Raw genomic sequence first — 12,305 nt, 5'->3', positions numbered from 1 at the left:
AAGGGCTTTATAAATACATTTGATTGATTGGTAGATACTCACTTCTCCTCCTGGCAACCTCTCACACCTTCCTTCCCTCTTCTACCCCTCTCTCCCTGCTTTATCCCATTTCCATTCAATCTCTCCACCTCTGTCCCCCCACAATACTCCCCTCCTGTCTCCACCTCTGAAATGAAATTATTGTATTGAGCCACTGTATGAGAATTTAACATTACAGCAAATGTGAAAACAATAGAACAGATTCTAATAAAGCACAACTCTGGGTGACCTCATACCAGGTCATTTGAAGTTTGTTATATAACAACTAGTTCAGGCTGTGGCGAAATCCTGCACGGAGCCTTCACCGTGCGCTGCCACTTTAAGAGCTCATCAGAGGTCAGAAAGGAGGAAATAACGATAGTTCTTCCGGCAAAAATACATAAATAAATAAAAAAATAAATAACATTTTAAAAAGATAGTTCTTTCGTCACTCTGGGAGGTAGCTCTCGGTTGGCGCGGCAGTTTGATTGTAGTGTGCAAATGCTGCAGAAGTTTTGTTTATTTTCAGCGTGCAGGGTTTGTAAAATGTTTAACTCGATTATCGGTGTTACTGTTTCTTTCTTTATGTATTGATGTGGGGTGGTACTATTTTGTTTTGTCTACCCCCCATGCATACCCTCTGCTCTCCTCCACTGGTAGGTAATACAGATTATTGCAAATCCTCTGATATTGACGATTGCGTTCTTTCTTGTAAATTGTTTCTCTGAAGTTGCCGTTATCTTAAATTGCTCTGCCATTATTATTGTGTGAGTTATTATTGGTGGGGTTACTCCTGTGCTGTGATGTGTTTTATATGGTGTGTCTTATCTTTTCTCTCCACTGGCTATGTGGCAAACAGGCTACACTCTAGGCAGTCTCTTCTGCTGATGTGTGTGGGTCTGGTAGTGGTACTCTCTCTATCCTACTATTTTCCTTTCGGCATGGTTAGTACCTGCCTGGCGCCCAAACAAAATCTTTATCTTTACCCCTCTCTAACAATACCGCTACAAGGCCTTCATCAATTTTCTTGTTCCTTGATAACCTTTGTTAGTAAAAAACGAGGCCAACTGATCGCTAGGAGCAAGTTACACAGGAAATCGACTGTTCCTTGACTATTAGAATGCGGTCTCAATATGGCAGTTATAAGTATGTTCTACAGGAGCTGAAAGAGTTAATAATGGGGAAAGTGAAGCAAGTTTTAGAACAGAAGTAAAAATGGCATGTGACTACCTGAGGAACTACTTGCGAAATGTTGCGTATTCCATGATCACATTATAACTACTGTAAACCCTTGTTAGACTGAGAAGCATGTCCTCTTCTGCGTATGGTGAGTAAAACAGTAAGAAGTTATATATTTTCACATTTACCTCTGTCTTGTTTAACAGCTTTTGTTCAGTTTGACTACTTCAGTATAGTATTATTTACCATTATATGAAGTTAACAGTTTAGGAACCAAGTTGGATAATTGGATTACCCATAAGTAGGGCTGTCAAATGATTGATTAATGTATGCAATTATATGATAAACTCTGGTCCATATAGTTATTCGCCATCATGTGACATGACCAAGGAAACGTCTTTTAGGTTTCTAGGGTTATGTGATGTCTTTCAGTGAATACAGTATTGATTAATACTATCACATTGTTAAAATTACAGTAAGTAAATATGAATCCGGCACAATCATAACCAGGAAAATCCACTTGTACCTTCTGAGTTGGGCACTAGAACAACTGATGAAATATGATTGTCAAATTTTTTTGCAGTCTGTTTTCATTCTGTAATTAATGAAAGTCATATGTCCTACACCTATGATGAAGCAGTTATTTAAAATATTTTGTATTTGTCTTTTATTTACATTAGATCTCAAGTAGCCTATAAGTCGAATACATCAGGAAGAGTCTTGAGAAGAACCTCACTGGACTCTATTTGTTGGTGACAAGACACTTTTTCTTCCAAAAAAGGAAACGAAGCTCCTTAATATGGAAGTGAAAATAACCTTGTCAGGAAAAGGAAATGGGTCTACATATCCTCGGTTGAGTTTCTTTCTATGCATTCTTCTGTATTTCTGGGTTCTATTTAATCCAGTAAATGGCTACTCAATGAAACACTGCAGAATCAGGGAATCTCTAAACGTGTCTGTGCTATGTGATGGCAGAAACCTCAATGCCGTACCAGCAGACATCCCATTATTGGTGACTTCTGTAAACATAGCAAAGAATAACATTTCACAGATAAAAAGTGAGGACTTCAAAGATCTAAAGTTCCTCAAAATGTTAATCATGTACAGCAACAGGATCTCTCATGTTGAGAATGGGTCTTTTTCAGACCTGGTGGCTCTAGAGCAGCTGAATCTGGCCTTTAACAAACTCACATCCCTCTCAGACCAAATGTTTAAGGGCCTGGACAACCTCACAGTACTACAATTGGAGAACAACCATATCTCAAGTATCGCCTCCTCATCTTTTCAGTTACTCTTCAGCTTGAAGGTACTGAACTTAACCAGCAACAAACTACATTGTTTCAAGGAGCTGAAGCACATTTTACAATTGCCAAGCTTGCTGAAGTTGTTCATTGGGAACAACAGCTTGAACTCTTTGCAGTCACAGGAAATATCAAATAGGTCAATAGGGCTGACAGAGCTGGATCTATCCAGGAATCCTCTGGAGATCTTCAGTGTCACAGCAGATATTTTTCCCTATCTTAAGAAACTAGACCTCTCCTTCTGTGGCATTAATGGGAGCATGGAATGGGATGTAGCGGACAGGTATTTTCTGAGTAATGTGAGCAGCCTCGACTTGAGTGGCATTCACATGTCTTTACAGGGGATTGGTTCGGTGCTCCAGAGCATCAACTTTTCGTTGGCATCTCTGGGGCTGGATAAAATAGGAAAAGATAACCTCATTAATGTAGCCTGCCACATACCTACACTGAAGACCCTCCGATTGCAATGTAACAACTTCAGTAGTGTCTCTGACAAGCTGCTGCAGTCCTGCACACAGGTGACTGACCTGGACATATCAGGTAATAATATTACTGACCTGTCAGAAGCTGCTTTTCGATCAATAAAAGATCTTAAAACTCTGAGACTAGGCTATGATGGCCTCTCTTCTGTGCCGAATGCTACAAGGAATCTCCGCACATTAAAAAATTTGGATCTCAGCCACAACATCATCAAAACCTTAGGCTGCTCGGATTTCTCCAATCTAAAAAGACTTGAAAAACTCTATCTTAACAACAATTTAATCTCAAACCTTGAAGGGTGTGTTTTCCTGGATTTAAGGGCCTTAAATAGCCTGACACTTAGAAGGAACAGAATCCTAAACTTGGGTGAGGCTTTCACAAAGGGTTTGCAACATCTAAAGAGCTTGGATTTAGGATTCAATAAACTAACCAACATCAGAACAAATTACTTCAAAAGCTTAAGATCACTTGAGGATCTGGCTTTATATGACAATGAAATAAAGACACTAGAAGATGGGGCCTTTGTGGGTTTGGCCAAACTTAAAAATCTTGTCCTGCTAAACAATGTTATAGGTAAAAGTGAAATCCGAGGTGCTGTGTTCAAAGGACTTAGAAGCTTAAAAACTCTCAATATGGCTTCCAATGCTATCAAATATGAAAAAGATGAACAACTACAACAACCACCCTTCACTGACCTGTCATCTCTGGAAAACCTCTACATATTTAGTCAGCATTATACTAAGTATATGAGACAGTCTTGTCTACCTTCCAACTTTCTTGAAGGTCTGAACATGTTATCAGAGTTCCAAGCAGGGAATCTTCATATTGCGTACCTGCACCCTGACACATTCATTCACACACCCCAGTTGTTGTCCCTTGATATCAGCCAGAATTTCTTCCATGCCCTCTCCCCAGAGCTCTTTCACCCAATCCCCAAGCTTAAAAGACTCACCATCTCCAAAACTGAACTTGAGTCATTAGATTTCCTTATAGAAGCCAATCTCACTCAAGTCCGTTTCTTAAAGGTGAGACAGAATAAAATTAAATGGACCAATGAGACAGTGCTGCACTCTCTCCCAGCCTTAACTCTCCTGGACATGCAAAGGAATCCTTTCATTTGTGACTGCAGAAATGCTTGGTTTGTTCAATGGGCTGAGAGCAACAGCCAAACACAAGTTGCTTATGCCCATGACTATCCATGTAGCTATCCAGACGATCTCAAGGACACTAAACTGTTGGACCTGGACACCCACTCCTGTTCAGTGGACCTAGGCATCTTCTACTTCATCTCAACCACTTCTCTGGTCCTCCTCACCCTGCTGGGGTCCTTTATCTATCATCTCCTGAGGTGGCAGGTGGTATATGCCTACTACCTCTTCCTGGCTTATCTCCATGACTCCAAGCGGAGGAACAGACAAACTCCTCATCAGTACGATGCCTTCGTTTCCTACAACACCCATGATGAATGCTGGGTCGTGAGGGAGCTGCTGCCAGAGTTGGAGGGAGAGCAGGGCTGGAAGTTGTGTCTTCACCACCGGGACTTCCAGCCAGGTATCACATATTTAACACAACAATTGGTCATTGTATTGAAATGAATTGTTATTTCAGACATTTTATATGAAAGTTCACATTTTAGATGAATATTCTGGATTAAACACAGGCTTGAGTGAGTGACCTGGATCCAGTACAGCATTAAATGCCATCTGAAACAGGAAGTTGCATAACACTAAGATTGTACCGATTCAGTTGCAACACGCAGTCAGCTGGTGTGTCCCAGTAACTACATACACTTACAACTAGTAGGTACATTGTCAAAAATCACTGCTTCCAAAGGATTTGTTTCTCACCGTGTTCCACAGGTAAACCCATCATAGAGAACATCACAGACGCCATCTACAGGAGCAGGAAAACCATCTGTGTGATCACCCATCGATATCTGCAGAGCGAGTGGTGCTCCAGAGAGATCCAGGTGGCCAGGTTGGTTTTGTGTTTCTATTTATAGTTGTATGACTGTCCAGGGGTTTGTTTCCCTAAAGCTTCATAGCTAATATTCCCTTTATTTCTCTCAATGTCCCAGACCCACTCCTCTCATAGAACAGCAAAGTGCTTTATTTGACTGATGTTGTTTCTATACAAATAGACAATTGACATTCAAACATTGATTTTACAATTTCTATTCTCTTGCGGCTTTGCAGCTGAGATGTTGAGAGAAAACAATGTGCAATGTGGTTAGGTTCAGGTATGATGTTTTTTGGAAAATACACTGTGTATGGGACTTGGGTCATCTACGCAAACACTGAAATAAAAGACTGCTCTCTCCAGCTTCCGTCTTTTTGATGAGCAGAAGGATGTGATGATCCTGGTGTTTCTCGAAGAGATCCCAGACCACCAGCTCTCACCCTACCACCGCATGAGGAGGCTGGTGAAGAGACGCACCTACCTGAGCTGGCCAAGAGCTGGGGAGGACACAAGGGTCTTCTGGCAGAAACTCCAGGTGGCTTTGGAGACCAGGGACTGGCCTGCTGAGGAGAACCCCATCCTCACCGGGGTGGAGAGGCAGTGACATAGACAACTGTCATGCTCCGATTTATATTATATTTTTGGTTTTAACTTCTAAATATTTATTTTATATGTTACATGATTGAATAACATTAACCAATGCTAATACTTAATCAATCCAAGGTTATAATAGGCCTACACTTGCTTAGTTACATGTGTTGATTACTATTTCTATTAACCTAGCTGGTGTTGCTCATTCTGATACTTAACTCTTTTTTAAATTTTTGTCATTGGGTGTGTTGTTCTGTATTGCTAGATAATATTGCACTGTTGGAGCTAGAAAACACAAGCATTTCGCTGCACCTGCGATGACATCTGAAAATCTGTGTACGTGACTAATAAACATTAATTTGGTAATTGTCTTTGGAATGAACAGCTCTGCTATGATGTAGTATTTTCATTATTACATTCAATTCACTTTGTGCAATATGTATTGTACCTTGTCAAGCGAAGCAAGTTGAATAAAGAACACTTGCTATATTTTGGAGCAACAGTGTTTGACTAGTTTTAATACAAATCAAATTTTCAAATCAAATGTATCTATATAGCCCTTCGTACATCAGCTGATATCTCAAAGTGCTATACGGAAACCCAGCCTAAAACCCCAAACAGCAAGCAATGCAGGTGTAGAAGCACGGTGGCTAGGAAAAACTCCCTAGAAAGGCCAAAACCTAGGAAGAAACCTAGAGAGGAACCCGGCTATGTGGGGTGGCCAGTCCTCTTCTGGCTGTGCCGGGTGGAGAACAGAACATGGCCAAGATGTTCAAATGTTCATAAATGACCAGCATGGCCCAATAATAATAAGGCAGAACAGTTGAAACTGGAGCAGCAGCACTGCCAGGTGGACTGGGGACAGCAAGGAGTCATTATATCAGGTAGTCCTGAGGCATGGTCCTAGGGCTCAGGTCCTCCGAGAGAGAGAAAGAAAGCGAGAAAGGATACCGAATAGGACAGGAGAAGTACTCCAGATATAACAAACGGTCAGGAGACACTGTGGCCCCATCCGAGGACACCCCCGGACAGGGCCAAACAGGAAGGATACACAGATCAGTTAACCATTTCCTCGAGGTGCAACACACACACACGCACACACATAAGTTTTAGCCTTTCTGCTGAGCATATTATAATATTATAGCCTGACAGATTGCAAAATGATTAATATTTATTGGTGGTGGATACAAGCATTTGTCTTTTTTGCTTGTCAGCTCAGCGATAATAGATAAATCACAAACAAACCCACACCGAATCTGATTAGTTGCAATTATCACAGAGTATGGTCTCATTTCTACTAAATAAGATTACCACACAGACTGTGCAGGAAGTATTACACACTTTGCATAACAGCCTATTGTGATGTTGGTGCAAGATTGTGATATCTCCTAGGCTACAGCACAGCTCCAAACCATATGGTTTGAATATATCCCTATAGGAATATTACAGTAACCACCCATGTTTATTAATCCATTTGTCAACTGCAAAGCACTATTCGTATAATAGTCTTCTTTGTTGTTATACCTTTTTGTTCATACATTTGACTTGTATTATAGACAGAACATGGTGAACTGTTTGAAAGGCCTTTAGCAGTATTATTTGCATGTTGTCCTCAATCAATGAAATCCATATGTTGTTTCTGAAAAAACACTATAATCAACATTAACATCTGTATCATATTCTTTCATCTCTGTAACTAATAAATGTAACACTAGTAAACACCCAGTCGATCAGTAACCCACCATGATAACATTAAATAGCTTCCCACTGGGCACAGACGTCAATTCAACATTTACTCCACGTGTGTTAAACGTAATTTAATAGAAATGACGTGGAAACAGCGTTTATTGAACCAGTTTGTGCCCTATGTGTTTCCTTGACCCGCTATGGAATTCAAACAAATATACAGGAGATTTAAGAGTCCTGATTTCCCTTCTCTACCAACATGCTTCCCAGGGTTGGGCTAACAGCAATATGCTCGGACAGTGAAGGGCAGTTTGTGTGAGGGTCTGTGTTTGTGTCTAATGTTTGTCTATCTATGAAAAGTACATGGTGGAGTTTGTGAGGTTAAACTAACAGGCTTTGAGGCAGTGCCACGTTTTCATGGAATGAGATTTACAGAGTTAACAAGAAACAGAGCTATTGGGTGCAGTGGGCACCTCTCTCATGGAGAGACAGAAAAGAGACCAGTCTCTTCCTCTTTCTTTCCTGGGAAAGCCATCATTCACAGTGGTTCATATTCCAGTGATAGAGTCTATTCGTTGTTATAACAGATTTGATCATTGGTCATGTATCATATGGATGATTAGGACATGTTAAGATAGTATTTGAACCGATCCTGGTTTGAGTTCCCAGGGCCCACTAAGTACCCAAATCTCCATTGAACTTACTGGGAGCTGATGCTATAATTATTTTAAAAATATTGTATTTTAGTCAAAATTCATATACTTCAAAATCCATCACACATAAGAATGAGTGTTAACTGGACTGGCAGGTAGTCTGGCGATTAAGAGCGTTGGGCCAGTAACCGAAGGGTCGCTGGTTCGAATCCCTGAATTGACTTGGTGAAAGGTCTGTCGATATGCACTTGGGCAAGGCACTTAACCCCAATTGCTCCTGTAAGTCACTCTTGATAAGATTGTTAACTATAATGTAATCGTGATAGTTTGGATATTGTAGCGCTGCATTCTGCCTGTTGGAGCACCAGGGGGAGCTGTTGTATAACAAGTTGAACAGTGTTCTTAATGTTCTGTTTAGGCAGAGTAATGCAGTAGTGTATTTCGCTTTCATTCTCTCACTGGCCCTCCAGTCAGACCTCCATGGTAAGGTCAGAGAGGCAGGCCATTCCTAAACCTTGTGCCCAGGAGAGGAGAGTCTCCTCTGTAACTCCAGATTGAGAGTGTGTGTTTGAGAGAGAAATGCTGGTCATGTTTAGATTTCCTTCAAACATTTGGATAAATTGTTGGCTACAGGGAAACATGATCCAGCAACTACTGAAGATAACATAGAGTTTTGGTTTTGAGAGGAAAGAATTTACTCTGTCCTTTACCCCGTATCGCTCACTTGCTAACTCTGTCACTCGCTCAATTGAATTTCAATTCAATTTCAATTTAAGGGGCTTCATTGCCAAAGCAAGTGAAATATATATATACATATATATATATATATATATATATATATATATATATATATATATATATATATATATATATATATATATATATATATATAAGTCTTCCAGTAAAGATTACCCTCACAAAAGTTCCAAAAGAATAAAGACATTTCAAATGTCATATTATCTCTCTCTGTCTCGCTCTCTCCCTTGGTTACTCTCTCTCTTTCTCAGTTCAAAGGTGTCATCAGTATTCACCCCCTTGGATTTTTAAAAACATTTTATTGTGTTACAAGTAGGATTCAAATGAATTTAATTGTCATTTTTTGTTAATGCTCTACACTTCAAAGTGAAAGAAAGATTATATATATATATATTTTCACGACCAATGACAAATAAAACAGCAAAATACCTTGATCAGATAAGTATTCACTCCCCTGAGTCAATACATGTTAGGAACACTTTCGGCACCAATTACAGCTGTGAGTGTTCTTGGGTAAGTCTCTAAGAGTGATTACATCTATGAGTGTTCTTGGGTAAGTCTCTAAGAGTGATTACAGTTGTGAGTGTTCTTGGGTAAGTCTCTAAGAGTGATTACAGCTGTGAGTGTTCTTGGGTAAGTCTCTAAGAGTGATTACAGTTGTGAGTGTTCTTGGGTAAGTCTCTAAGAGTGATTACAGCTGTGAGTGTTCTTGGGTAAGTTTCTAAGAGTGATTACAGTTGTGAGTGTTCTTGGGTAAGTCTCTAAGAGTGATTACAGCTGTGAGTGTTCTTGGGTAAGTTTCTAAGAGTGATTACAGTTGTGAGTGTTCTTGGGTAAGTTTCTAAGAGTGATTACAGCTGTGAGTGTTCTTGGGTAAGTCTCTAAGAGTGATTACAGCTGTGAGTGTTCTTGGGTAAGTCTCTAAGAGTGATTACAGCTGTGAGTGTTCTTGGGTAAGTCTCTAAGAGTGATTACATCTATGAGTGTTCTTGGGTAAGTCTCTAAGAGTGATTACAGTTGTGAGTGTTCTTGGGTAAGTCTCTAAGAGTGATTACAGTTGTGAGTGTTCTTGGGTAAGTCTCTAAGAGTGATTACATCTATGAGTGTTCTTGGGTAAGTCTCTAAGAGTGATTACAGTTGTGAGTGTTCTTGGGTAAGTCTCTAAGAGTGATTACAGTTGTGAGTGTTCTTGGGTAAGTCTCTAAGAGTGATTACAGTTGTGAGTGTTCTTGGGTAAGTCTCTAAGAGTGTTCTTGGGTAAGTCTCTAAGAGTGATTACAGTTGTGAGTGTTCTTGGGTAAGTCTCTAAGAGTGATTACAGTTGTGAGTGTTCTTGGGTAAGTCTCTAAGAGTGATTACAGTTGTGAGTGTTCTTGGGTAAGTCTCTAAGAGTGATTACAGTTGTGAGTGTTCTTGGGTAAGTCTCTAAGAGTGATTACAGTTGTGAGTGTTCTTGGGTAAGTCTCTAAGAGTGATTACAGTTGTGAGTGTTCTTGGGTAAGTCTCTAAGAGTGATTACATCTATGAGTGTTCTTGGGTAAGTCTCTAAGAGTGATTACAGTTGTGAGTGTTCTTGGGTAAGTCTCTAAGAGTGATTACAGTTGTGAGTGTTCTTGGGTAAGTCTTTAAGAGCTTTGCACACCTGGATTGTGAAATATTTGACCACTATTCCTTTCAAAATTCTTCAAGCTCTGTCAAAGTGTTGGGATCATTGCTGGACAGCCATTTTCTTGCGGGAGGTTTTCAAGCAGATTTAAGTCAAAACTGTTACTTGGCATTCACTGTCTTCTTGGTAAGCGACTCCAGTGTAGATTTGGCCTTGTGTTGTAGGTTTTTGCTGAAAGGTGAATTCCTCTCCCAGTGTTTGGTATAAAGCAGACTGAAGGTCTTCCTCTAGGATTTTGTCTGTGGTTAGGTCGATTCTGTTTTTTTTTTCATCCTGAAAAACTCCCTAGTCTTTGCTGATGTCAAGCATACCCATACCATGATGCAGCCTCCACCATGCTTGAAAGTTAGGAGGCAGTTATTCAGTGATGTGTTGCGTTGGATTTGCCCCAAACAGAAGGCTTTGCATTTAGGACAAAAAGTGCATTCCTTTGCCGTGTTTTTAAAAAAAGTATAACTTTAGTGCCTTGTTGCATACAGGATGCATGTTTTGGAATATTTTTATTTGCTCCCTTTACCTCTGAGGGTTTGAAAAGATCACAGCACCACGTATACACAATATAACATGTTTTTATGTCAGTGTTTTAGTGTGTTTGGACAGCTAGCGTTGGTGGCTAACCGCTGCTAATGATCTCCTATGTTGTAGGCTTTCACTAGCAAAGACATATTCTTACCAAGACCTTAAATTAGCACTCACACTGTGCCGAGAGAACCTCAATTACAATTTAATTTCTGCCTGCGAGTTGGGAAGACACATGGTTATGGTGATTGCATTTGATTATTTTGTGTTCTGTGGGAAAAATAAGTTGGGCTTGACACAATGATTATTGATGGCCTTTTGTGTGGAATAGAAAACTCTGAAATAATGTTTAGAAAATCTGTATTTGCTGGAACATGTGAGAGTCAAGAGCTTCAGTCTTTATTTAACTAGGCAAGTCAGTTAAGAACAAATTCGTATTTACAATGACAGCCTACCCCGGCAAAACCCTCCCCTAACCTGGACGATGCTGGGCCAATTGTGCGCCGCCCTATGGGACTCCCAATCATGTGATACAGTCCGGGATCGAACAAGAGTCTGTAGTGACGCCTCTAGCACTGAGATGCAGTACCTTAGACTGCTGCGCCACTCGAGAGCTCCCAGTCATTCAGGACATTCATGCCAAACGTCTGAGAAAGGACCTGAAAATTGCTAAAAATCACCCCAGACATGGACTGTTCTCTTTGCTTCCGTCCAGCAGGCGGTACCGGAGCATCGGATCTTGGACCAACATGCTGCAGGACAGCTTCTTTCCACAAGCCACAACAGCTGCCCACTCACTCTCACGGACTATCTGCATTGACTCTATGCTCACCCACAGGTCTCTACCTACACACTCTCTCTCTCTCTCTCTCTCTCTCTCTCTCTCACACACACACACACACACACACACACACACACAGCTGCTATATTGGTTACTATTACCATCAGTATTTATTCTGCTACTGGTCACGTTTTATCCCTGTTTATATGTACCTACAGTACCTACCGCAATTACTCCAGGTTTTGTGTGTTCAGTTTATTTTATTTTATCATTTAAAAACAACGAACGCATACACAGTTATGCACTTGATTAAGAATCATTAAGGATATAACAAAAAAGTCTACGACTTACTTGCATTGTGGTCCTCTTCCATGAGAGCCGTGCACATTGTAAGAATGGTACTGCACTGACCTGTATTGTCACGGCTGTTCAAAGGAGAGGACCAAGGTGCGGCGTGGTGAGCGTACATTTTCTTTATTTTTATCAAAATGACACCAAACACTAAACACTACAAAAAAAAAAAACCGTGAAGCTCAAAAGCAAAGTGCTCTAAACAGAGACAACCTCCCACAAACACAGGTGGGGAAAAAGGGTACCTAAGTATGGTTCCCAATCAGAGACAACGATAGACAGCTGTCCCTGTTGAGAATCATACCCGGCCAAACACAAAGAAATAGAAAACATAAAATACAAAACATAGAATGCCCACCCCAACT

The 12,305-nt window shown here is 40.4% G+C and overlaps 1 protein-coding gene across 3 annotated transcripts; it reads left to right on the top strand.

Annotated features, from left to right (window-relative positions):
- The first annotated feature begins 411 nt into the window (after window positions 1-411).
- On the top strand, window positions 412-6,024 carry LOC112237654 (toll-like receptor 13). 3 transcript variants are annotated; one of them, XM_024406241.1, is made up of 4 exons: window positions 412-674; window positions 1,878-4,529; window positions 4,838-4,955; window positions 5,301-6,024. In XM_024406241.1, exons 2-4 carry the CDS (start codon window positions 1,997-1,999, stop codon window positions 5,539-5,541), a joined length of 2,892 nt encoding a protein of 963 aa, XP_024262009.1. In that variant the 5' UTR covers window positions 412-674; window positions 1,878-1,996; the 3' UTR covers window positions 5,542-6,024. The 3 variants fall into 3 exon arrangements, with proteins under 3 accessions (XP_024262009.1, XP_024262008.1, XP_024262010.1); XM_024406240.2 differs by having other exon boundaries at window positions 412-1,345; XM_024406242.2 differs by having other exon boundaries at window positions 412-1,357.
- The last annotated feature ends 6,281 nt before the right edge of the window (window positions 6,025-12,305 follow it).

Source organism: Oncorhynchus tshawytscha, linkage group LG16 (assembly GCF_018296145.1).
Source record: "Oncorhynchus tshawytscha isolate Ot180627B linkage group LG16, Otsh_v2.0, whole genome shotgun sequence".
In the NCBI taxonomy this organism is placed as follows: Eukaryota; Metazoa; Chordata; class Actinopteri; order Salmoniformes; family Salmonidae; genus Oncorhynchus; species Oncorhynchus tshawytscha.
This window is presented reverse-complemented; position numbering and strand designations above follow the sequence as displayed.